Source organism: Delphinus delphis, chromosome 19 (genome assembly GCF_949987515.2).
Source record: "Delphinus delphis chromosome 19, mDelDel1.2, whole genome shotgun sequence".
In the NCBI taxonomy this organism is placed as follows: domain Eukaryota; kingdom Metazoa; phylum Chordata; class Mammalia; order Artiodactyla; family Delphinidae; genus Delphinus; species Delphinus delphis.
In genome coordinates this window covers 48,851,879-48,878,672 of record NC_082701.1, presented here as the reverse complement: position 1 = coordinate 48,878,672, position 26,794 = coordinate 48,851,879, and the positions used below count along the sequence as shown (strand labels likewise).

General features: G+C 40.1%; 1 protein-coding gene across 6 annotated transcripts in view; it reads right to left on the bottom strand.

The window, feature by feature from the left end:
• KIAA0753 (KIAA0753 ortholog) overlaps positions 1 to 26,794 on the bottom strand; it is a 60,535-nt gene that overhangs the window by 21,549 nt on the left and 12,192 nt on the right. For 4 of the 6 annotated variants that reach the window (XR_009516916.1, XM_059996678.1, XM_059996677.1 and 1 more), the window contains exons 3-11: positions 26,076 to 26,700; positions 23,972 to 24,078; positions 21,832 to 21,894; positions 21,213 to 21,428; positions 19,093 to 19,303; positions 9,335 to 9,570; positions 7,923 to 8,089; positions 5,781 to 5,900; positions 989 to 1,067 (exon numbers count right to left, since the gene is read on the bottom strand). Coding sequence is in view for 5 of the 6 variants with exons in the window: in XM_059996678.1 (XP_059852661.1) it covers positions 989 to 1,067; positions 5,781 to 5,900; positions 7,923 to 8,089; positions 9,335 to 9,570; positions 19,093 to 19,303; positions 21,213 to 21,428; positions 21,832 to 21,894; positions 23,972 to 24,078; positions 26,076 to 26,700 (1,824 nt within the window). In the remaining variant the exon portion in view is untranslated. Of the gene's footprint in view, positions 1 to 988; positions 1,068 to 5,780; positions 5,901 to 7,922; positions 8,090 to 9,334; positions 9,571 to 19,092; positions 19,304 to 21,212; positions 21,429 to 21,831; positions 21,895 to 21,931; positions 22,074 to 23,971; positions 24,079 to 26,075; positions 26,769 to 26,794 lie in introns of those variants that run through there. The other 2 variants (XM_059996679.1, XM_059996680.1) reach the window with 2 other exon arrangements.

Sequence of the window (26,794 nt, the reverse complement as noted above, 5' to 3'; positions counted from 1 at the left end):
ATGGATTTTGCTCCCAGAATAACTTCTGTGTGGAACTGTTCATCAGCTTTAGCTATATCAGGCTTTTTGCGGGAATTCAAAGCACTCTGTCTTCATGAAAATAAATGTGCTGATCTTGGCTTTCTGCCCCTTGTCTTCCCTCAACTTTGTAAACACTGCCAGAGTAGCTGTGTGTTTTTGTGCAATTACTCAACTTCTCTGTTCCACAGTTTCCTCACTGATAACATAAGGAGGTTGGACGGTTTGGCCACTAAGAACCCTCCCAGTTCTATAGTCCTGAGATTTCCATGGACTCTAAAAATGATTTAACATTTCTTAGACCAAGAGATACAGAAGTTCAGTGGTCTGTTCAGGGTCCCAGAATGTCCTTCATTCTATTTAAGATTCTAGTGCTCTTCTGTGGCCTCATCTACTCACACAAACAAGATTATTTCCATTTACGGGGTGGATCTAGAGGGTCTGGCCGTACCCTTCAGCTCACCGCTCATAGGAGGATGGCACAACCTACTGGTGAGGCTCTATGCAATTTCATCTTGAAGAAAGTACCGGTTTGTGCACAGAAAGCTGTCCTAACATCTCTCTCCTTGGGAAAAATAGAGCAAATCATTCCAAATCACTGAGGTGAAAGAGCAGTGATGGGATTAGAGTGGAAGCAGTGAACGGAACACTAACACCACCAATAGCTCTATTTGATTAAGAACGTAAATTGCAATAGAAACTCATTCCCCAAACTAAAATCTCACCTTTCTCAAAAGTGGTACTTTCTCTTCCCCCATCTCGTTCCCTTCCTCACAATGGAAGACACGTCAACAATGTGGGTGCCCGAAAGGGGCCCCAGCAGCGCTGCACGCACGCTATGAAGCACGGAGCAGCACCGCAGCTTCCAGCTGCCAGACACTCAGCCCTGCAAAGGCTCAGTGTGACCTCTGGAGCAACTCTTTTTATTTGAAACTTCCAAAAGGCAAGCACACGGGATGAACTAGATTACCTGGGCCTTGACCAGGAGAGGCTTCAAACGCTCCAGAACTGCCTTCTCTACCTTATCCGCTAATTGGGTGGCAGAAACACTATTTAGAAATAAAACTGAAAATTAAAATCAAAAGCAAGAAAATATCCTATTGTGCATATTTATTTACCACCCCAGCCGAAGGGAAACCAAATGATTATAAAAACTGTAGGGCCTCTAATTTTCATGGCCATATGAAATCCCTGGGGATCTCGTTAAATGCAGATTCTGATTCACTTGGTCTGAGGGAGGCCTGAGAGTCTGCATTTCCAACAAGCTTTCAGGTGATGCAATAATGCTGGTCGTGAACCTAACTTTGAGGACAAGGGCTGAGATAACATCTGAAGAAGTATATTAGGCTCTGAATCCATTTTGAAAGAATAATGGCTGCCTTGAAACAACTAAAGAGGGCAGAAGACTCAACAAATGAAACCAATTTTGTTCCCTTCCAAGCCCGACAATAACAGAATTAGACATAAACTCACAAAGACAAGGGGGGAAAATGGTGCTGGAAGCAGAAGGACAAAAGTGGTAAGTAACTTAGTGGCCTGAGAAAGCTGAATTCTAGGGTCATAATGGGGAAACCTGAGAACTTACACAATTTGTACTGCTGACTTGAAGAGGCCCAAGACTGGTAGCACCAGGTATGCCTAGGCCTGGGGGTGAGCTGGGAGGAGGTGGCTTAACTATAAAAGACAAGAGTCAAATGATGCTTGAGAAGTTAGATCCCGAGGTCCCTTTCTCTCCTTCGCACAACTGGACCACTGCCTCTCTCCAGCTCTGAGGGAAGTCTGGTTGCTCATTCTCTGGAGGGGCCTCTTGACCAGGGGATGCCAATTACATTGAGACAGGAGGTGCCCTACTGAAAAGAGGGGGTTCATGTACGTGAGCTGAATGCCAAGTGGTAAGACTCACCACCCTCCTGCCCAGCTCAGCTCCTAGGACACTGGCATCAGGTCCTCACCCTCCAGGCAGAAGATCAAAAGACTCATCTCTGGATAGTTTGACCTACCCCAAAGGAAAGACCTAAAGACCCACATGAGGGTCCTTAGCCAACAGTCCACCCAGATGACCCTAGAGTAAAGCTCAAGGTCAATAATCCTTCCATCAGATGGTGCTAGAATAGCCAGATATCCATAAGGAAAACAATGAACTTGCGTCAGCATCTCATCTCATGCACAGAAATTGATAAAAAATGGATTGCAGACATAAAAATAAAACCTAAAACTATAAAGCATTTAGAAGGAAACACAGACCATCTTTGAGATGTCAGCATTGGCAATGATTACTTGTTTCACAGAAGAGACTGTAAAATGAAAAAACTGATAAGCTGATCCTAATCAAAATTTAAAACTTCTAGTCATCAAAAGACCCCATTAAGAAAATATATAGGCAAGCCACAGTATTGTGAGAAAATATCTGCTGCACATATTCTGAAAAGGGCCTCAAATCCAGAAAATATATTTTAAAACTCTTAAAAATCAGTAATTAAAAAAATGATAAAAAATGGGCAAAAGACTTGAACAGACACATGACAATAAGCACTAAAACAGATGCTCATCATCATTAGACTTCAAGAAAATACAAACTAAAATCCCAACAAGATACCACCACACTCTCACCAGAATGGCTAAAATTAAAAAACAATAAAACAAAAAACCCCAGACATTACCAAATGTCAGCTAGGATGTGGAAAAACTAGAAAGTAACTCCCATACTAACTAAAAATGGAAAATACCCCAAAGGTTAATTCACAGGAGGATGGATAAACAGACTGTGGGACAGTCATGCAATAGAATACTTCTTGGCAATAAAACAGAAAACTATGCAAGGCAGCCCGCTGTCCCCCTGACCAGGCTTCTTCCAGAAGTCCACTGCACTTGGTTCACTTCCAGATGCCCCAAATGGGGTAAGCCCTACATTTGCAAGGACTCATTCATGACCTTGCCCATTAACTTCCCAGGATGGGCACCTAAAAACTCCTAGGGAAGTGCAGGATGGACTCTGTGCAGCCTACTTTCCCTGGGAATCTTCATCTACTACCAGCAGCATGGCCTTTTCCTTGTTTAGCTAGGTTTGGGCTTGCTTCTCAGCTGTCAGGATGAACAATATATGGCTAGTGATACACACTTATATAACAGATTTATGAATAAGGGTAATGAAAAGATTAACACAGGAATCAGGACAGTGGTGAACTCTGGGGAGAAAGAAGGGGATGCAACTGAAGAGGGACTCACAGGGAGTTTGAGAGCAGGGGTGCTGACCTATCTCTTGGTTTGGGGTGGTGGTTCACAGTGCTCACCCTCTAAAGCAAGAGCCACAGCCCTTCCAGCCTGGGAGTGAACGTTCTATCATGACCAGTGACAGCATGCACAGCTGTGTCAACGAGAATTCTGTTCATGTGACTTCAGGGTGAATCATTATCAGAGCTAGAAAAATGAGCCAACTGCAGTAGTATCAACTAAACCTTCTCATGAACTTCTTCGTGCCCGTAGTTAGGTGGTAACACTCTTGGGGGCAAATGGGAAAAGCAAACTAATTCAAAAACCTTAGGCTGCACTCAAGCTAACATGTGAAGCAAAGGTATCCACACAGCCACTCACAAGAGCAGATTGCATGTCAACCTCCTACCCTACCAAGCCAGGAGAAAAGCACCTCTGAGTGCAGTACAGACAAACAGATATAATACTGATCTTTCAGATTAAACTCCTCCGAAACTATAGATATCATATCATTCAAACTCCACACAAAAGAAATAATTCCTAGCAAAAATACTGTGTAAAATACACGTAGGCATGCAGATATTCATTCATTCATTTATTTAGTGAGCTTAGGCCCAAATGGTCCAGCTTGGTGGTGAAACTATCTAGACCAATTAGAATAGGCAAGCATTCACTGTCCTTCCTCAGAAGCAAACACATACCTCAGTTTTTTTCCCCCTATTAATTAATTAATCAATCTATCTATTTATTTATTTATGGTTGTGTTGGGTCTTTGTTGCTGCGCGTGGGCTTTCTCTAGTTGCGGCGAGCAGGGGCTACTCTTCATTGCGGTGGATGGGCTTCTCATTGTGGTGGTTTCTCTTGTTGCAGAGCACGGGCTCTAGGCGCACAGGCTTCAGTAGTTGTGGCTCGCGGGCTCTAGAGCACAGGCTCAGTAGTTGTGGCGCACAGGCTTAGCTGCTCCGCGGCATGTGGGATCTTCCTGGACCAGGGCTCGAACCCGTGTCCCCTGCATTGGCAGGAGGATTCTTAACCACTGCGCCACCAGGAAAGTCCCATACCTCAGTTTTTGAAGTCTATCCATTTCTTCAGTTTTGAGTTCATTCAATTCCTTTGTTCTTCTGGAAGTTTCAGCATCAAGCCAACTGAGCCTAGAGGATGGTATCAGAGTCACCCTAACTCTCCTCAAACCAGCCAGGACTCCCTGGGGCTCCAGTCTGGGCTCCACTGTTGGCTTCTTAGGTGACTTCGAAGTACTTTAAGCAGGCAGATGGTCAATAAACATAAGAAGTGTGACTACACCACTCAACAATCTCAACTAGTTGTGAAAATGACTAGATGACGTAGAACAGCCCTGCTGCTTTGGTTTTTCTCTACCTCAGAAACATACAGTTACCTCTGTTTTTGCATTTTGTCCATTTCTTCGGCTTTTAATTCTTCTAATTCCTTTAATCTTTTGGAAATTTCAGCATCAAGCCAAGTGAGTCTAGCAGACAGTACAAAAGACTCAGACCAATTCTGCCTTGACCTGCAGGTAGCATTACCACATAAAGAGACCAGGAGTCAGGATCCCCCAGAGCACCAATCCTGGCCCCATTAAAGACTCAGGAGGTAACGCAGCCTCTGGGCCAGTAAAGCTCTCCGTGTAACGTTTCATGTAAAAAGACATTCACCCGCAAGAGCACTCCTAGTGAGTGTGCAGAGCCACAAAAAAGAAATACCCACGAATATTCTCGAGAAAACTAGCCATTGCTGCAGTTAGGACTTCTTGCTCAGCTGTAAAACAAAGCTGTTCCTGTATCTTCCAGCTCAAAGAAATGGGCTCCCAGGAGAGCCCTAAAGGCAGAGAAAAGTCAAATAAAAACAGAAAGGAAAAGCTGACTCGGAACAACCTTACTGTATGTGTTAGGGCTTGATGCTTTCAGTTTAGGGTACGTGAATAGTATCAAATTATCTAATGGTCCACTTTTGCTTTGGCTTCCCTATAATTGCAAGAACAATTCCAGCCAAATGAATGCAGAGCAACATGTTTTCACTGCTCTCTTGTCATGGAATGGCCTCACCTCATCACCCCCTATTTAAAGCCTATTCTTTAAGTCCTAATTGATTTTCCATCTCCCTCCACAAAGCATAGATCTCTGCAGAGGTGTCCTGTCCCCGTTCTGAACTCTCTCAGCTCTTAACTCTTCAGTTCTCAGGGGACATACGATGTTCTATCTTAAATTATAGTCAGTGATATGTCCTCTCTACTAAGCAGCGCCTGGGATTCTGTCCTTTTTGCCCCCCTTTTTAAAAGTCTCCAGAGAGCTCACAACTGTACCATATACAAAACAAGCAATTGGTAGACAACTGACACATACATAATTTTTGAATGAATTAGACAAGGAATAAAAAAGGGGTTCACTGTCTGAGCTGCATAATTTGACAGAAAAGTTTAGTGATTTCCATTTTAAATAGCCAAATTTATACATGGGAAAGAGAAGAGTTCACTTTACAATCCTCGTGAAAGGGGGCCTTTACTTTTCAAAGACTTGACGAACGCCAGGACAAACCTCACTGCTTCGTGCTCAACAGCACCTCTCAACTGACTTTCCTCTTGAGTATCTTCTTTCTGGAGAGACTGTTCTTTTGCGGCATCTTTGGGGCTAGATTTCACCTTTAGCCAGGCAGCACTGCAAAAAAATGGAAAACTATGCCTTTGTAATCATTCACTCCACATCCAATGACTCGTAAAAGGTGCCAGCTCAGAGAAGACAAGAGCGTTAAATTAATGGTGATCTACAGGATGGGGCTCTGAATTGGAAACTGAATGTAAAGCAGAGTGAGATCCTCCAGGGTTCAGGCTCAGTGTCAAAGGAGAGAAGTCCTCCTTTGCTTCATAGAAGCAATCACTATTGTAAATGAAAAAGCAACTGTCCATTACAGAATAATGGGTGAACCTCAACAGAACCCTGTTTTAATATATAGCTTTGGGTCACTGATTACATTCCACGTTACATAGCAACTTTGTGCCTTTATGAGGCCTAATACAGCACTTTGAGCCCGTAAGCCTTATGCCCTCCCCTCCCCCACCGACCACACATACACTCTAGAAGACAGTCCACTGTATATTTGGTTTGCAATATAAACTCCAAACAACTGCTGTTTTTATGAGCTTACAACTGAATTCACATCTCTATACTAACACGTATATAAAAATACAGATTTTTTTTTTTTTTTTTTTGCCACGTTGGGTGGCATGCGAGATCCTAGTTCCCCAACCAGGGATCGAACCCATGCCCCCTGCAGTGGAAGCACGGAGTCCTAACAACTGGACTGCCAGGGAATTCCCCAAAAACAAAGAATTTAGAGCAGAGAAACAAAAGCAAAAAAGCACATGCACTGTGAAATCAGAAGACCTGATTTTAGTCCCAGCTCTGCTATATAAGCAAGACATTAGATTCGCTGGACACTGTTTCTTCAGCTTTAAAGTGAGAGTCGAGGAATAAGCATAACCATCCGTTCACAGTCATTCAGAGTCTTCGGGGACTCCATCCCACCAGGCTTCTCACCGTGTCTCCTGCCCGCCTCTTAAAAGCTGAACCCTTCAAGTCACCTATCTTCTCACTTGTTCTCCTCCCCCCATTACTACTTTTGGCTGCCTTCCTTTTACTGTCCTACCTCCTGGCCCTTTCCATTGTGCTTTTGAGAACCACTGTCCCACAGTATACACGCTCCCCTTCACTTTTAAATTTTTTTTTCTATATATATATTCTATAAATTTATTTATTTATTTTTGGCTGCATTGGGTCTTCGTTGCTACGCACGGGCTTGCTCTAGTTGTGGCAAGTGGGGGCTACTCTTCATTGTAGTGCGCAGGCTTCTTGTTGAGGTGGCTTCTCTTGTTGCGGAGCACGGGCTCTAGGCGTGCGGGCTTCAGTAGTTGTGGCACATGGGCTTAGTTGTTCCGCGGCATGTGGGATCTTCCCTGACCAGGGCTCGAACCCGTGCCCCTGCATTGGCAGGCGGATTCTTAACCACTGCGCCACCAGGGAAGTCCTCCCCTTCACTTTTAACCAATTCCCCAAAGACTACTTCCACCTAACTGGACTCTGCAGCCCCTGAAGGACAATGCCTTCTCCCCAGCTCCGTGGAATGGCGGGTCCTCATTCTCCATGTGCTGAGTGAGGGTGACAAGGCAGTAACGTCAGCATTATCCTAACTGTCCCCTGCGGTCAGGACAGTGCCTATGAGATTTGCATGGTTTTATAATTCATATTGTCTTGACTTGGAATAGGAATTATTTTTAAATATTCATTCATTCAGCAAAGATTTACTAGATGTCTACTAAGATTTACTACATCAGGCACTGTACATTCAGATATAAGGAAGGCACAGTTCCTGGCCTCAAGTAACTAGGATCCACTGGGTGAAGAGACAAGTGAAGGGCAGCCCATGATCCTCCATACGGTGAACATGTCCACAGGGTATTGGGGTGACCCGTGGGAGTTACTCTACCCATAGCCAGGTAGGAAAGAGGAACCAATAGGCTTCTAGCAAAAAATGTCTCATGTATCTATTACTCATCCAAATAAGCTTTTCTCCTTAATGGGAACTAAGGATGCTGCTTTATTTGCTCTAAGGAGTAGGTCGCCTTTGATCTGTGGAGGAAAATAAAGTCAAATACCCAAATGGTTCCGTGAATTTTTACATACCATTTAGGAGATGCCAGTGGGGATGTGGGGTTTGGAGGTATCCAAGGAGCCTTATGGTCCTTCACAGGCTGCTGGTTCATTTTTAACCTGGAGGAGACTGTTGTCCGTTGCAACCTGCTTTTGCTGTAAGATTGGGGTGGTCTACTTTTTTCAGCTTTGTGGAGTCCCTGCAAGAGATAACTATGAATTATAAAGCCAAACGGATATCAAAGAAACTGGCTGTAACCTCTGGCTTACTGAAGCTTCAAATGGCCCTATGATGTTCATACACCCATTCAGCAAAAACCTAAGTGGAAAGCACTGTAGCAGAAATTTGGGGAGGGTACAAATTACACTGAAACAACTTTGGTTGTGGGGAGAGGGGTGGAGGCATAAAACTGGAATCCCTGGCTTGGCCGTCTTTATATATATATATATATATTATTTTTTTAAAAATAATTTTTCCTAACTAAACAAAAGAGGTAAATTGTAAAACATTCTTGGTTAAAACGCATCTCTGAGTCTTAGGCTTCCCATCTGTAAAATGGGAGCTAATGTGTTCACGAATTTCTAGAAGATTAAAAGGGCTAATGGAGGAGGAGCACGATGGTGGAGGCAGAAAGGCACACGCCATCTAAACAGAATGGCTACTGTAAAACACTGTAGAGGATGAGGCTGCCTCGGAGGAGAGCACCAGGCTGAATTTACACAGGCTGAATCCTGATTTCCCAATGACCCCCCTTAAGAGTTTGTTTGAAAAGGAATAAAGACGATCTTAATCCATGATCTCTCAGTAACAGGTGATAATTGCCAATATCCTTTTTCGGGGATCACCTGACAATATGCAGGTTTGCTACATAAGCCTCTGGACAACCCATCAGACGGAAGTAACTACATTAAGGGTATTTAGACTAGGAGGTGGTCTTGTGGCCAGTTCTCCACTGGTAGGGCCTTAAGTTAACTTTTAGATAGAAGCTTAAAATATAATGTACTTTCAAGCCAGCTGGCTCCCAAAGCCATATTAGAAAGTACTCACCCTAAGATGCCTTTCAATATCAAATATTTATCGATATTTATCTTTAGCAGGAAATCTTAATCCCCTCAAATTTCACACTTCCAAATCAGAAGCAGAAAAAACCTGAATTTTAAAATAGCCTACCCAGTGAAGACCTTGGTGTCAAAACAGTTAGGCTCTAATTAAACCAGGACAAGAAAGAATGCCCTGCCCTTAGTAACAGTATTAAAACTTGTTGTTTTTTGTTAAAAGATAAAAATGACCTGGAGCTAAGCTTAGTTTAGATAGTTGGACTCAAGGGCTCTGGCATTCAAAGGCTTGAGAACTCAAATCCTAGCTCCACCTCTTACCAGCCTGTGTGACCTTGGACAATGTCAGATTAATACAAATGGGCCAGAAGAAAGGAGTGATTTCATACTTGCTGGAGTCTTGCCGGTGCCACAGTGTCTTTCTTCCTAAAGGGTGGCACATTCTCAGTCACAAGCTTCTTTTTCCCTGCTCTTGTTTTTGCCAGGGCTAATGCCTCTTCTTTGAAGTTCGCATTTTGGTCTACAACAGATGGAGCTTCTTCCGGAAGGATATCCGCATCTAATACATCAAGCTCGTTTTCCAACCTCTGGGTCACTGGAAGCTCTATATCAGGTTGATACTTATCTACATGGAGATTTCAGAAGGACAAATTGAGGGAAATGCTGTTCAAATCAAGTGAGAGTGATTATCTAGAGACAGATAAGCTCACAATAATACCCTGTTAAAAACTGAGGTGTTTTGCTGTCCAAGTTGCTCCTAATCCTATGACTCCTACTGCAGTTCTACAAGCAGAAACCTAAGTGCCATGGCTGACTCCCTGAATCTCACCTCCCACATTTACTTATTCACCCGGTCCCTCAGATCCCAGTTCTTAAATATGTCTTGTCCTTCCTTCCCTTCTGCCACTACCCAAGGTCAGGCTTGCAATATCCTGTGACTGTAACAATAGCATCTTCTAACTGACCCCTTCTTCATCTTCAATCACACCTTCTCCTGGCTACCATAATTATTTTTTTCAATGTAAATATTTAAATATCACTTCTCAAAACCTTCAATGGCTCCTAAGTTGATAGAGAATAAAGTCTGAACTCCATACATGACATACAACCTGCAGTGGAAAAGAAAGTAAAACTGTCTTTATTTGAAGATGAGATATTTCCTACATAGAAAAAAAATCCAAGAGAATCTACAGATAAGCAATTACAACTAAGAACAGAGTTCAGCAAGGTTTCTGGATAAAAGAAGAAAAATATACAAAAGTCAATATCATTCCCACACATCAAAATAACTAATTAGAGAAAACATAAAAGAAAAAATACGCCATTAACATTAGCAACTAAACTGTAAGGCACTAAGGAAGAAATCTAATGAAAGGTGTACAAGACTTTTACAGAAAATATTCAAAGGTATTTTAAAGGACATGAAAGAAAATTTGGATTAACTGTATTCATGAATGAAAAAATACTGTAAAGCTGTCAATTCTCCTCAAAGTGATCTACAATTTCAAATGCAAGTTCAATTAAAATCCCAACAGATTTTTCTGGGGATCTAAACAGGTTAATGCTAAAATTCTTATGAAGTGTAAAATCCCAAGATAGCCCAAATAATTCTGAAGAACAAAAAAGTGGGGAATAGGGCAGGGGTGGGAGTCTTATTTTCCCAGAGATCAAGTGTTCGTGATAAAGCTGTAATAATGAAGGCAGTGTGGGAGCGATACAGGAAGAGGCAGAAACCAATGAAACAGGATGGATATGACAAAGGCAGTATGACAAATCAGTGAATATGAACTGGATTGTTCAATAAATAGTGCTGAAATTATTAGTATCCACAGGTAACAAAATAAAAATTTAACTGTTCAGCGTGAGGATCCTTGCCTCAAACTGAACGCTTATATTATAAATGGAACAAAGCCCTAAATGTGAAAGGAAAACTTTAAAGATTTTAGAAGAAAATATAGGAGAATATGATTATGACATCAGGGCAGAAAAGGCTTTCTTAAAGTCAAATAATGTTAACATATTTAAACTTAATTACATGAAACTACAACTTCCTTTTGACAAAAAGACACCATAAAGTCACAGACAAGCCAGAGTCTGGAAGTACATCTCTGTAATGCATATAACTAATATAAGCTTAATATACAGAATATGTAAAGAACGCCTATGAATCTGTAGGAAAAACCAACAATCCAACAGAGAAACAGGCAAAGGATAGAAAACGGCAATTGAGAGAGAAAATCTGAACCGTCAATAAAAACATGAAAAGATGATCATCACTAATCAGAAAAACTGAAATTAAGACAATGAGGTACCATTTCACACCCATCGGATTAGGGGGGAATTTTTAGTGTGACAATACCACGTATAAACAAGGATGTAGAAAAACAAGTGCTCTCACAAGCTACTAGTGCAGGAGTAAACTGGCACAGCTACTTGAAGCCTCACCCACACTGTCACCCAGCAGTTTCACTCCTGGGCACAGGCTCAGCCTAGAGGAACCCTCACGCTTACACAGGAAGACATGAACACAGATATTCACTTCATCAGTGTTTGTAACAGCAAAAAAGTGGAAACGACCCAAATGTCCATCAATAAGAACTGAGAATAAACTATGGTATATTCATACAAGGGAAACCTATCCAGTGGTTGAATTAATAAATTAGAATTCATGTATAAATATGAACAAGTCTTACAAACGTAAGTGGAGGGGAAAGCAAACTGCAAATGTTGCATTTGTAAGATATCACTGACATGAAACGCATAGCATATGAAACAATACTTTATAGTGTTTATGGATAGAGACATAAGCAGTACAAGTATAAAAACAGGGCAGGTCCATATTATAATAACAAGAGTAACCTCTGGTGAGGGAGGGAGGGAGGGGTATAGAATGGGGAGAGAAATATAAAAGGCACTTCAGCTGTAGCTGTCATATTTTATTTCCAAAAAAAATTCTGAAGCGAATAAAACAAAAATGTTAAAGTTTGTTAAATTTGGCTAGTAGATATACAGGTATTTATTATTTTCATTCTTTTTCTATATATTTTAAATATTTCATAATAAAAGGAAAACTACATTTAGACTACTTTAACTACTTTAAGAGTAGTCTAAACTACATTTAGACTACTTTAATCCAGCCAAAGGCCAGATTCTCCTTGCACCACTTTTTTAATCTGGTACTTTTCAAGGTCATGGAAGTTATGCTGCAAGGATACATAAATTGGAAGGAAAGAATGCTTAGACGAAATCCTCAGTCTAAAACTTATTAATCCCCAAGTTTACATATAGCAAGGCAACTCTGACCTCTAGGTCCTGATGCCTTTTCAGTTCTGACTTGCATAAATCAACTGCAAATGTAGTACAAGTTCCAGGGGCAGCTGAGTTTGAGGACATTGCTGGTGATGGGGAGGGAACCAGCATCCTTACATCTGACAAGTTATACTAATGCAATCAACCACTGCAAGAACATTTCAGAAGCTGCTAAAGAAACACGCCAGCCAACAATTATATAAATCACAAGATCAAGTCAGGCTCACACATATATCCCAACTGAAAAGACGGGGTTTTCCACCCAAGTGGCTCCCTATGACTTTTGGGGGGGGCGTTGGGAAGAAGGGACCTTAGGAACTCAGAATGGAGGTATTAGGTAGAGTGAGATCTAAAACAGAAACAGAAACTGCAACCTTCTGAAATCCAGATTATAAAGACCAAAAAAATACCAATAAAATAAATAAGGGGGCTACCATATCCTTCCCCATGAGCAACTGTATTAAATTTGCAAAGTAGCTAACCATAATACCTCAATTTGTAATGATGATAACGACAGTGATTTTATGACCTGCCCTGACATCTGCACACATTTTCAGTATCTAACATAATTCGCATTCATATTTGAGGCTCACCATGACACACAGAGCAGGTGGGGCAATAATGATTACTACGGTTTTTCAGATGAGGAAGTAACAGTTAAGTGCTTTACTCAAGGTCACAAGGTCAGCAAGCAGCAGAGTCACATCTTCTGACTCTCTCAGTCCAGGGCAAGGCCCATTCATTCTGCCCTGTCAGGAACTACGGAGCTGTTCCACATAAACACATTTTCCAGATAACTGAAGCTCTCTTATTTCTTGATGAATTATCTAATTTGCTACTTACAACAACTAAGTCAGTTACATCGGATAAGGACCACAGGCGTACCTGAGACATCTTGAAGGTTCGGTTCCAGACCACCAAAATAGAGCAAATATCACAATAAAGCAAGCCACACAAATGTTTTGGTTTCCCAGTGCATATAAAAGTTATGTTTACACTATGTAGTATGTAGTCGATTAAGTGTGCAATAGCCTTATGTCTTTAAAAAATGTATATACCTTAATTAAAAAATACTGTATCACTAAAAAATGCTAACCATCACCTGACAAGGCAGGGTTGCCACAAACCTTCAATTTGTAAAATCACAGTATCTGTGAAGCACAATAAAGTGAAGCACAAAAAAATAAGGTATGCCTGTATTATCCCCACTCACAGATGAAAAAATGAAGGTTCAGAGAGATTAAGTCATCAACCCAGGATCACAAACTGGCGGAGCTGGGACTAGAGTGAGGTCTTTCTGGTCCCCGTTTTTCACACTGTGGTCTGTCTTCCTGCTTTCCCACATTGGTGCCTACAGTGAGTTTTATATTAGCAGGTTTCCCAACTTCTCTCTCTGAATCTGGTCCTCATCTTTCACAACTCAGTTATGGGCGCCTCTCATCTTTTAACTCATTTAGGGAACATATCTCTGTGTGCAGGCCTGGAAAGTTCACCACATTCCCTCCAGAGTATCATAAAGGAGCACCCAGATCTCAGGTTACTGTGATTTGCAGCTCAGAGGCCTTTTCTTGTTCTATTTCACTTCTTCACAGTCACTCATTTAAATGCCTAACTATGTGTCAGCCTTGGGGCTACCACAGAGGATACAGCGGCAAATACACATCACACCTGTCCTGAGGGAAAGGCTGGCAAAGGCAGCCTTCTGGTTAGAAAGAAGGTGCCATACTAGTTCTACCTGTCTACCAATGAAGGGAACAGAATACCACATTACAGTGAGTAAATATCTAATAGTAACTGAGTAAGTTAGGTTTTGTTACATTCATGATAGAGGCAGTGCATTAAGCTACAGATTTCCACAGAATTAGTTTAGACTGAGACATAAATGAAAACCAGACGGATATATAACTTTCAAATCAGTAGAGGAAACAAAATGAAACAAGAACTTGATTAACATAATAAATTACAACAAAGAAAAAAAAAGTGGCAAGTGGAAAACAAAAAATAAGGTAGAAAGAAGTTCAAAGGTGCTATTAATCTCAGTAAATGTAAGTAGGTTAAATATAGAACTCTACAACAGGGTTAAAAACACCAACAATAAACTATTTACAAGAGACATTCTTAAAATAAAACAGCGAAGAAAAACTGAACATAAAGGGATGGAAAATGTTATTCTAGGTAAATGTCAAACAAGTTAGGTAGATGAAACAATATTAATATCAAACAAAACAGAATCCAAAGCGAATGACGTTAAAAAGGCAAAGAGAGATATTTAATAATAACATACAAAATCCACAGAAAAAAGATTTATCAGGGCTTCCCTGGTGGCGCAGTGGTTGAGAGCCCGCCTGCCGATGCAGGGAACGCGGGTTCGTGCCCCGGTCCGGGAAGATCCCACATGCTGCGGAGCGGCTGGGCCCGTGAGCCATGGCCGCTGAGCCTGCACGTCCGGAGCCTGTGCTCCGCAACGGGAGAGGCCACAACAGTGAGAGGCCCGCGTATCACACACACACACACACACACACACACACACACACACACACACACACACACACACACACACACACACACACACACACACACACACACACACACACACACACACACACACACACACCATTTATCAGTAAGGAACGCTTATGCATCTAACAGCACAACTTCAAAATGTACAAAACAAAAATGAATAGAAATACAAAGAGAAATTTTAAAAGTCTCAAGAGACTTTAACATACCTTTATATCAGTCATCTACAGATCAAGTAAATAAAACCAGAAAACCATAGAAGAAAAAGAAATAAAAGGAATAAAGACTGGAAAGGAGGAAATAAACCAATGGTTATATTCATAGATGCCATGACTATATACATTGCAAAACACAAATAATCTGCCCATAAATTATTAGAAATAAATTAGGTTATCAAGGTTCCTAGATATAAGATCAACACACAAAATTGACCATATGTCTGTATATCCACAATATTCAGTAAAAATCAACTTTTTAAAAAGATATCATTTACTGAAAGCATTGAGAGCACTGAAAATAGCAATACCAAGGAATAATTCTAAATAAAGATGAACAAATGCACACACACATTATAAGTTACTGAGAGTATTTAAAGACAACCTAAATGAATGGAGGGATATATACCCTGCTGGTGGATTGGGAAATATAATATTGTAAACATAACAATTCCTCACCAAAATTCCAATAGGTTGTTTGTTGTTGGAGGGGGAGGGGATGAAAATTAACAAATTCTGATCCTAACATTTCTATGGAAATACCAAGGGTCAAGATTTGCCAAGACATTCTGGAAGAACAGGTGACAAAAGCTGTTCTACCAGATATCGAGACTTAGAATAGTTAAGTAAGATAGTGTACACTAGCATAAGAACCAACAAATAAACCAGTGGAAGAGAAAAGAGGACCCAGAAACTGACCCACACGTATGTGGACACAACTTATGACAAAAGCGCCACTGTGTGCCACTGTGGGGAAAGAATAATATTTTCAACAAAGAGTGCTAGCTCAACTACATATCCACCTGGAAGAAAATGAACCTTCTTTAGGAAACAACACAGGAAAATAGTTTCTTAATTTTGGCATAAGGAAAAGCTTCTTAAACAGGATCCAGAAACAAACCAAAAAACAAACAACCACCACCAAAAAGAACCTATACAGAAAAGATTGCTACATTGGAATACAGTGAAATTAAGAATTCTGTCCATCAAAACACACCTCGGCAACATTTAAAAGCAAGCTACATCTTATTTCTATGAGGATATTTACAACACAGGTAACTGAGAAAGGGTCCTATGTAGAATACTCCTACGAAGAACTCCTACAAATCAATAAAGAAAAGGAGAGAGAGAGAGAAAGGAAAAAAGGGAATAGAAAATGAGAGAGAGGGAGAGAGAGAGGGAGGGAGGACTGGTCAAGAGACTTGAACTGGCACTTCACAAAAGAAGACATGTAAATGGCCAATAAATATATGAAGAAGTACTCACCATTAAACATCCAGAAAACGTAACTAAAACCACAATGACAGCCTTACACATCAACCAGGTCGCCAAAATTTTATAAACTAATAACAAGGGCTGGCAAGGATGTGTAGCAACTGTTCTCATACACGGTTGGTTGGAATATAAAAGGATAAAACTACTTTGAAAAAACTCTTTATTACAGTTGAACCAATACATACCCTGATGACCTAACAATTATACTCCTGGGAATAAACCCAACAGAAACACAGGCACACATGTACCAAGAGACATATATAAAAACGATCACAGTAGTTTCCCTTATAATCACCCCAAACTGGAAAAAACCCAATGATTAAAACAACAGAAGAGATAAATGGCCATATATTCGTACAATGGAATACAGCCATGAACATAAACAAATCACAGCTACACAAACAGAACAGATGAATCTCACAAAGTGTTAAGTGGACGAAGCCAGTCACAAGAAAATACCAATTGTGTGATTCTATTTTTTATAAAGTTCCAAATCAGGCAAAACCAAAGTACAGCATTAAAAATCACAGTGATAGTTAATAGAGGGGAAGAAGCTGGGGAAGGAGGTTGGAAGAGGAGAGTCTAGGGGGATTTCTTAGTGCTTGTGATGTTCCATTTCTTGACTTGGGTGGTGGTCATACACAAATGTTTGTTTTCTGATAACTGAGTTGTAAATTTATAGTGCACTTTTCTATCTGTACATTCCACTTCAATTAACAGAAGGAAAACTAGTTTACTGGATTCATCCACACTCTGATATAAATGGCATATTAAAAAGTTCAATATTAAAATCTTAAAACTATTTTAAAATACTATCAATGTATATATGTCAGTTTAAGAAGGAAAAAAAAAGAGGAAAAGAAAATCTCTTAGCAAAACAGGAACAGAAGAAAATTTCCTTAACTTTCATATGCAGATTTGCCAAAAATCAATAGTCAGCATCACATATGAAAAAGCATTCCCTTTAAACTGGTAAGGGGGGGGGCACGCACAGGGAGTTGATGTCCACCATTGCAGCTATTATTCAATATTACCCTGAATTAAAATCCATTCAATAAAGCAGAAAGAGGAAAAAAGAGAGGTATAAAAATTGCAAAGAGAGAGGCAAAACTTAAGTGAGCTCATCTATCTGGAAAAATACATAAAAGTTAACAAAACCTCATATTTCATCAAATCTGAAGTATCAAGTATAAGACATATCATTATTTTATGTACCAATACGAAATTTTAAAATATCGTCAAGTAATTGTAAGATATCATCAATTTAAGAATGCATCCCAATTTCAGAAATGTTCAAATGTAAACCTTAGAACCAATGAAATACAGTACCATAACAAATTAAAGATTTCAGCAAGGTGTCCGATAAAAGAGCAATGTACAAATCCAACAGCTCTCCTATAAGTAGCAATAACCAATTTCAAAATGAATTTTAAAAACAGATCCCATTCACAATAGCAATAAAAACTGGAAATCAACCTAACAAGAAATTTAGGAATTCCTATATATTCCTACGTCAGGGATTATCATATGCAGAAAGTTATAAAATTCCACTGAAGGGATGGAAAAGGGGCATGAATAAATTGATAGATCATATTGTAAAGATGTCATTCCTCTCCTAATTAATTTATGAACTCAATGTAATACCAATCGAACTCCCAACAGCCCTTTTCATGGAACTTGACAAGCTCATTCTAAATTCCTCTGAAGATAAGCAATCACCATCAGCAAAATTTTGAAAAGCACAACAACAAAGAGGAAAGAACTACCTCTTAAAATATTAAAATATGTAGGAAAGAATGATGATTTTGCCTACAAAATTAAAAATTTCTGGGAATTCCCTGGCAGTCCAGTTAGGTTAGGACTTGGTGCTTTCACTGCCAGGGTCCCGGGTCAAGCCCTGGTCAGAGAAGTAAGATCCCGCAAGCCTCGTGGCACGGCTGAAAAAAGTAAATAAAATAAATAATAAAAATAAAATCTTCTGTGCCAGAAAAGATATCATAAACAAAATTCAAAAGTAAGTGTCTAAGAGAAAATATTTACAATACATGTAAACCAGAAAAGGATTAAGATCCAAAATATATAAAGAACTTCTATATACCCATAAGCAAAAGACAGAACCCAGCAGGGAGATGGCAAAGGATATGAACAGATAAATCACAGAAGAGGAAATAAACAAGGCTAAGGAACACATGAAAGAAAAACCTTCCTGACTAGGAATCAGGGAAACACAATATAAAACAGCAAGGTACCATTTTCCACCAAGAGACTGGAAATTTTTTATATTTCATTATATAAAGTACTTGGCAAGGATATGGGGAAATACATACTGATGGTCACTGCTAAACAAAACATAATTGCATGCCCATTTTCAAGGGCAAGCTGGCAGTATCTGTTTAAATGTGCACACCACGTAAGCTTGCAACTCTGCTTATTGGAATAACGAGAATTTATTACCTACGTAAAAAAAGATCATATGTATCAACCAAACGTGTGTTTGTGTAGATATGTATATGTCTATCGTTAAAATGTAAATAAAGAAACTTAAAAAAAAAAAGCAGGGTTCTAACTTTCAGCTCTGCAGGGATTTACTTTGGTTAGCCCAAATGCTATGGTGCAGGAAAAGGGAATTTTACTTTCTCCACCCTCCTCTAAGGAAAAATACTCCGGCCTCCAGCCTAAGGAAGCATTTTGGCTGCTATTCCTTTATCCTAGTTCAAGTGCACCTACTGTGGACTAGGCTTTAAATCCTGACCCAGGGGAGCAACTGTTACAGTCCAGACAATTTCAAAGAATAAAGTATCTTGTAATAAACACTTTAGGACACATACCAGCAAGAAGCTTCTTTGCCACTGAAGGTCCTCTTGTTTCCTGTGGAAATACCTCCTTTGCTACAAAGGGCCTCCTCTCACTCTTTGGTGATGTACTTCGCCATCTCTCTAAGGCCCTTTGGCTTCCAATAGGAAATCTGCTCTGAATTTCACTGAAACATTTCTTTGCCTTTTTTGGTGACAGTGTCTTTTCCAGGAGGGATTCCAAAGCCTGCCATGAAACAGTTAATCATTCTCTTAGTTTATCTCACAAAAGTCTGACTTCTCAATTATAAAACTGAAAATGGGAACTCCAGAGAAACTCATTATTAAATGGCTATCTCTAATTGTTAATGAAACATCACTTAATTTTAAAACTTGGTTATTTAGGAATCCAATTAATAAAAGAATTCTGCATGTTCTTTTACATGTTTAGCTCACTAAAACCAATAGCAAAAAAATAAAGAATATGAACACTCTTAACGGCATCCAAATTCTAAAATTAAGGATTCCTATTTTAAAAACTAACCACAGTCTTCAGAATATAATCCTATATGCTATATAAGCATTTTAATTCTCAATGAAAACCTCATAAACTTAAATTATCCTTTAAGTGGGCACACAGACTGTATTTAATGCACATCTTCATAAACTAAAGGAAACCTACCATGCCCAGTGGCTCTGGTCACTCATCTACCACAACGGGGGAGATCTGTGCCCCTCTACCCCTTCTAAGAGAGGTATGTCCTCTAACAAGTACCCACTCGTCACCAGGCAGCAAGGGCCCAGTCTCCCTCCAGTCAGTACAAGTTAAGGACAACTGAACACAGCCAGGGACATTTAGTTCAGATGACAGTAAGGCAATAAGAAAATAATAAGCTATGGGTTGGTGCCGTAGACATCAACAAGAAAGAATAAATTTCTTGTGCTACTGAATATTTTCAAATGTAGAGGAGACAAACATTATATTTAAGAAACATTATGTTAAGGCACTTCCGCTCAAAATTTGGGAAAGGGACTATATCTCTTGAGATCCTTTCTAGGATTAGCAAGATACGTCCTCTAAATGAAATCATCTGGCCAATAAATATTTCTTATGGATAAGTTTAAAAAGCACCACATAACTTGATATGCTACCTAAAGGTCTCCATTTGACAATAACATTCCTGATAGTAAGTTCTATACACACGAATGTAACCAACGTAAATCACAAACATATTTGTTGGATAATGAAACTGTAAAGGCAGAAGGGGACTTAAAGATCATCAAGGGCTAGTTAATGGTAGAACTGGTCTGTCACTTAGTCTCTAACTCTTCCCACTACAGCATCCTTCCTCTACAGCCAACAGCTTACTGTGTCACACTAACAGAAAGGCCATCCTTTTATTTGTGGATGAAAATGTGTGGCACAGTGGAAATAACAGTGGCATGGGAGTCAGAAGACAGGCATTGGATTTCCAGCTATCGAGAGAAGTAACTGTGTCATGTCTCTGACCTTTTTTTTTAATCTGTAAAATAAAAGTAATAAAACCTATTGCAAATCACAGCAACGCAGTAAGGATGAAATGACAGCACTCCACAAACTTCAAAGAACTATAAAGATTTAAGGACACAGTGTTTTTGCTGTCTTTGTCACCAATAAAACTAAAAACACTATCCATTCCTGACTAGTACATACCGGTTGTGATTTCCAGAAGTCTCTAGCCATAGCACAAGACTTTAGACTCTGCTTCCATATATTTTTGTGTTTCTTTTTTTCAAAAATCTATCTAGATTGCACACTGATATTCTAATCTAAGCACTAATCTAAACAGTGCGTTACTGTTTTCCTTTTGTATGCTAATAAGTTCTTTTGGTCACGGTATGGAACATTCTGTTTAATTAATGGACCTGGTTAAGAGTTGTTATGTGTTCTAGACTCAAGTCACCAATTCTCAAAGCAATGAAATACAATATAGACTAGATTGTAAAAACAAAATTAAAATGAAGTGCTTCTTCTGCCCTCTGCAAAGCTTGAATTTACTAGGTACCAGCTTTGTCTTGTATTCTCCACAAATCTCAATGAAATTAGGCAATGGTAAACATTACTTCCCTGCTTAGAAACAATGCACTTTAAACAAAAATCGGAGTCAATTTCATACCTCAGTTTGTTGCAGGATATCTATCACCACATCAGGGACAGAAGAATTGGCCTCCAGCTTGGCAGAACAGAGTGAAAGCTGGCGGATGAGACTGCCCAATTCCTTGCACCAAATAGGAACTGCGTGCTCCACCCGGTCAGTAAACTGAGTAACAAACATCTGTAAGGCCCGAATGGCTCCTCGATGGGCAGCTGCCAGCCTGGACACTGCCCATGACTGGCAATAAATGAGATGCGAGAGTTATTTCAATACTCACAACTTCTAAACGTTAACCCAACCCTTACGAACATTTATAGCCAATCTTCTATGTAAGAACAACTTCTACTGTAAAAACTTTTTCATAGTAAAGGGAATTGTAAAGCTTAAAGGTTTTCTAATGAAAAAGTCTTTTCCCTTTCATGCTCAGTTTCTTATACCAGGAGCAACAACAAAAATCTATTTTCAGAACCTGTTTCTTGGAAGATGAGCCCATATTCAGAATATGTAAGATGCTCACTCCCTAATAGGTTTCTACAAGCACTGAAAATAATATTAGTGCAGAGAACCCACACATAATACTAACAAAATACTGGAAATGTAGTTTATAAGTAGTATTAATCATAATTAAATTGCATCATACCTTCTTAGTATGTTTAATTTTATGTGGACTCAATTTATCCAATTCTTCCTGGATTTCTTTAACCTGTTTTGTAAAGGGGGGAGAAATGAAAACTTCGTACCTTTCCACTGATCTTTTCTGTAGAAAAGGATACATTTTCTCTTGTCCAAATATAACCATTATTATTATTATTTTTTATAAATTTATTTATTTATTTTTTGGCTGCGCTGGGTCTTCGTTGCTGTGTGCTTTCTCTAGCTGTGGCGAGCAGGGGCTACTCTGCGTTGCGGTGCGTGGGCTTCTCATTGCAGTGGCTTCTCTTGTTGTGAATCACGGGCTCTAGGTCCAAGGGGTTCAGTAGTTGTGGCTCGCGTGCTCTAGAGCGCAGGCTCAGTAGTTGTGGTGCACGGGCCTAGTTGCTCCACGGCATGTGGGATCTTCCTGGACCAGGGCTCGAACCCGTGTCCCCTGCATTGGCAGACGGATTCTTAACCACTGCGCCACCAGGGAAGTCCCAAATATAACCCTTATTAATTCAAGTCACTTGAAAATGAAACAAGGCTCTTCATTCATTCACCCCCAAAGTAGCTATTGGTTTCCAGTTCGAGATGATGACTAGAGCACAGGGTTCACCTTCCATCCCTTGGTCCCCAATGTAAGAGGAATTTAACGTGAAGGAGTGAAGGTGAAGGTGACTCTGGAAAGGTAGGAGGGCCAGATCAGGATGTCTTCAGTGCTGTGGCTAAAGAATTCAGCTTCCACCCTCTAAGTAACGGCGAGCCAATCAAACCTTTCAAGCACAGCTCTGATTCATGATTCAGAACAATCTTTACGGCAGCAGCGCAGAGTAAAAAACAAAATGAACCCAACAAGAATACAAAACAAAATCTAACTCAGGCATTATCTTTTAAATGAAACAGTCCAGTTTCGGGTTCAGCAATAAGGCTAACACGTGAGCTAAGTGGCCAGAAATGAGTTCAAGGCTTACTAATGAGTAAGGCGATAAAGTTAAAACAAACATTTAAAAATTCTATCCACAATGTAAAAAATGTAAATGCCTGCTTATCGGCCACTCCATGTGTCCTGAAAGACACTTAACACATTCTTCACTCTTTACTATTTAGTAAAGACAATTAAACTATTTACTATCTACTAAGCTTCTAATACACAATAAACATGAGACAGATGGGAAACTAACAAGGTCCCTATCCTCTAAGACTATAAGGTGCATTACTGGGGACCACAGGTTTCAGGGTAACTGATCCACTTAAATTTATCTGCAAAAATATGGGCTGTATAAGCATTTTTTTCTGGGGAAAGGACACATAGCTCTTAGTAGATTCTCAAGAGTCTATGACCCCAAAAAGTAAAGAAAAAAACAAAAACAAAAACAAAAAATCCCCCAGTATTTAAAGAGTTTGGCCAGGGACTTCCCTGGTGGCATGGTGGTTAAGAATCCGCCTGCCATTGCAGGGGACACGGGTTTGATCCCTGGTCCGGGAAGATCCCACATGCCTTGGAGCAACTAAGCCCATGCGCCACAACTACTGAACCTGCACTCTAGAGCCCACAAGCCAAAACTACTGAGCCCGCGCACCACAACTAGTGAAGCCCGTGTGCCTAGAGCCGGCACTCTGCAAGAAGAGAAGCCACTGCAATGAGAAGCCCACGCACCACAATGAAGACTCACCACGTGGTGAGACTGCACTCACCACGACTAAAGAAAGCCCATGCACAGCAACGAAGACCCAACACAGCCAAAAATTTTTAAAAAGTAAATAAATAAAACAAATAAATTTATAAAAAAAAAAGAGAGAAGGCATCGCAATGAGAAGCCTGTGCACCGCAACAAAGAGTAGCCCCTGCTCGCAGCAACTAGAGTAAGCCTGTGAGCAGCAACAAAGACCCAAGGCAGCCAAAAATAAATTATAAAAATTTTTTAAAAAGATAAAAATAAAATAAAGAGTTTGGCCATATACACATAATACACAAACACACATAAAGGCTGAGGACGAGAAGCAGAATTATTTGTCCACGTGTTCAGGAAATTCGGCCTCACAAACACATCAGAATTCATGTAGGATACCTGGTGCTGATATTCCTGAGACAAAAGGAAAACAGGAATTCCCTGAGAAGGTCCCCGGTCCCTGAGCCTCCTCACCTGCTGCTGGAGGACGTAGAGCATTCGGGCAGAACGGACTGCCTGCTCCTTCCTCCTGACACGGATTCTCCGCTCTTCATCTGGATCCAAAGCTTCTTCCATGCGATCTGAAAATATTTTTCCCCCAAGAGTGGATTATAAACCACACATTAAAAACTTATAAAAACTTCAATTACTCAAAGAGATAATGAGGTTGACAATCTCTAGTTTTATTAAGAAAAAAAATGAAGCTGTCATAACCAAAAATTTCAGTTTTCCTCAGCCATAAAACTAGGAACCAGCAAGTGGGCCTGTGTCCTGACTCAGAGATGGAAGAGACATGAAGACTAACTAGATCAAACTCCCCTCCAGGCAGGAATTCCCTGAACCAAATCCCACTGGACAGCCTATACCACAGTTATGCATCTCTTACTATTTTTAAATTCTTTCTATTGAACCCAAATCTATAATGCTTTCTATTTTTTTTTTAATTAAATTTCTTGGTCGCGTCACGTGGCATGCAAGATCTTAGTTCCCCGACCAGGGATGGAACCCATGCCCCCTGCAGTGGAAGTGCAGGGTCTTAACCACTGGACCACCAGGGAAGTCACGTGCTTTCTATTTTTTAAAAAAACCATTTATTGACCTATTTTTATGTTTAGCAAGATTTCTTTTGCATTCTCTTATCTTGAACCCAGATGAGAAGTCCTTTCTCCAACATATTGAGACACCAAGGGCTAAAATTATTTGCATGTCCAAAGTCTTCATTTATTTGTCAGGAAGCACACCCTCGTACACACTGCTGCTCCACATTTTCAAAAGATTCATTCAAAGAAACTGTTTCTGGAAGACTGCCTGAGCAGCTCAGCTCTAAAGGTCCCCTGTATGAGGCCCCATCACCAGAGCAGCGGGCCTCGTGGCTTTGCTCCCCTGGTATCATGGTTTCTACCAAACTATACTGTGGGGTCATGCCACAGACCGCCACTGAGCGATGTTAGGAGAAACAAGCCACAACACTGCTGCTATTCTGATGTAGGAATGTTTTCAAATTGTTCATATTACACAACATTCTCTTTATGAAGACCCACCAGAGAAATTTTTTCCAGCCTCAATATGTGGTATAATTTTTTTCCTCATACAACTGTTTTTTTCTTTGTAAATTCTGCAATTGATCACATTTTCCTGGTGAGCTGTGAGGAAGCTCAGAAACAAATCTGTAACCCGTTCCTAATAAATCTTATTTTTCCTTTCCTTATTTTTTCCTGTGCCAAAATATCCTCATTTACATATTTCGTTCTATTTTATTCAATGTTTTTGTAAGGCACCTTAAATTCCTTACGTAACATGCATACGCACACATATGCATACATTACTTGACTTTATAGTGCAAAAGATCATTATAGACTATGTGTTATCTTAGCACAGTAGCTCCTTTTGATGTTAACTCCCTATTCCTTGCAGTCTGAAAGCTGGGCTTGATCCCCCTACTTCTTAGCTATGGTAACCCCAAATTTTCCATGTGCAATCACTCTTCTACTCCCCAGGGAAATGCAAGGGCATAGGGAACACTGAAAAACTGTAGAGAACAGTATATGAGGATTACACACCTTCCTTTCTACCCTGTGGTCAGATATTTTATACGTATATCCATAACCCCCCATCACTGCTGTGTACTCATCTAACCACTGCCTAAGTTAGAACTGGTTTTAGCTATAATATACAGGTATTATGCTCTTTTCTGAACAAATTAATTTTTCCAGAAGGACTTCTGGATACAGAAGCAAAACATTACAGGATAATTTGCACTCAGGTGCTAGAAGACCTAAGCTTCAGACAACAGGTACCGCAATTACTAGGCAGGGCCCTCAGTCAGTCGACTTACCAAGAACAGCCTAAGGAAAAGGGGCTCTTTCAGGTGCCTCTGCTGGAAAGAGGGGCTAGGGCAGAACAAACTTGTCAGAAAAAAAGACACTGGTCAAACTCAAAGTCCACCTGTCTTGTCATGAGTGCTCACTCTAGTGACAGGAGAGAATGGAATGTGACAGGGGGCGGGGTCCTGAAGAATGTATTTGGACTATACCCTCTCATAGCATCTTTTCGAAGTCAAGAGTCCAATTTTTCTCACCTTTTTTAGTTAATTCTTCAATTTTATGGATACAACTGCTCAATTCTTTCTGGAGTCGCTGAACTTCCAGCAGGCTTTTGTGTCCACATAGGCTTTTGTGGTCACCTATCCTGGCATGTGGCTGAAGTCCTGGATCACGAGTGGGTGGCGAGTTTGGCATGGTGAGGTCTGACTGTCCTGGATGAGATGTGTACAGGTATACCTTGGCACCTGAGCTGGAAATTTCTACTTTGGATGGCTGGTTGCTGCCGTGACAGACTTCCCGACTCTTCGATTCCTTCCTTTCCACTCTATGGTCAGATATTTTATGGTTAGACTGTCCACATTTCTGAAGGATTTGGGGCTGACTTCTGAGATGGTGTTCTTTTATATGTTCTTCAAGTTGTCTTCGTTTTACATCTCTTTTGGCTAGATGGACGGCATAGCTAAGTCTCTCTTCTGATATGACAGAAAATGAAACAGAACTGCCCAGGTCAGGACCGTCTCTAAAACCTGAATCTCTACAATGGTATGACTCATTGTATGAGTGCTTTAGTTTTTCAATTCTAATTCCATGTGGGCAAGAATATTGGATTGCCAAGTTGCTTGAATGTGTAGGAACATTCCTATTAAACTGCAGCTGGTTCTTCAAAAAAATAAAAAATAAAAGCAAGCACACATTAGAAAAAGAACATATTGCATAGTTAGTATATGTCTATAATCAAGTTTCTAACATTTCA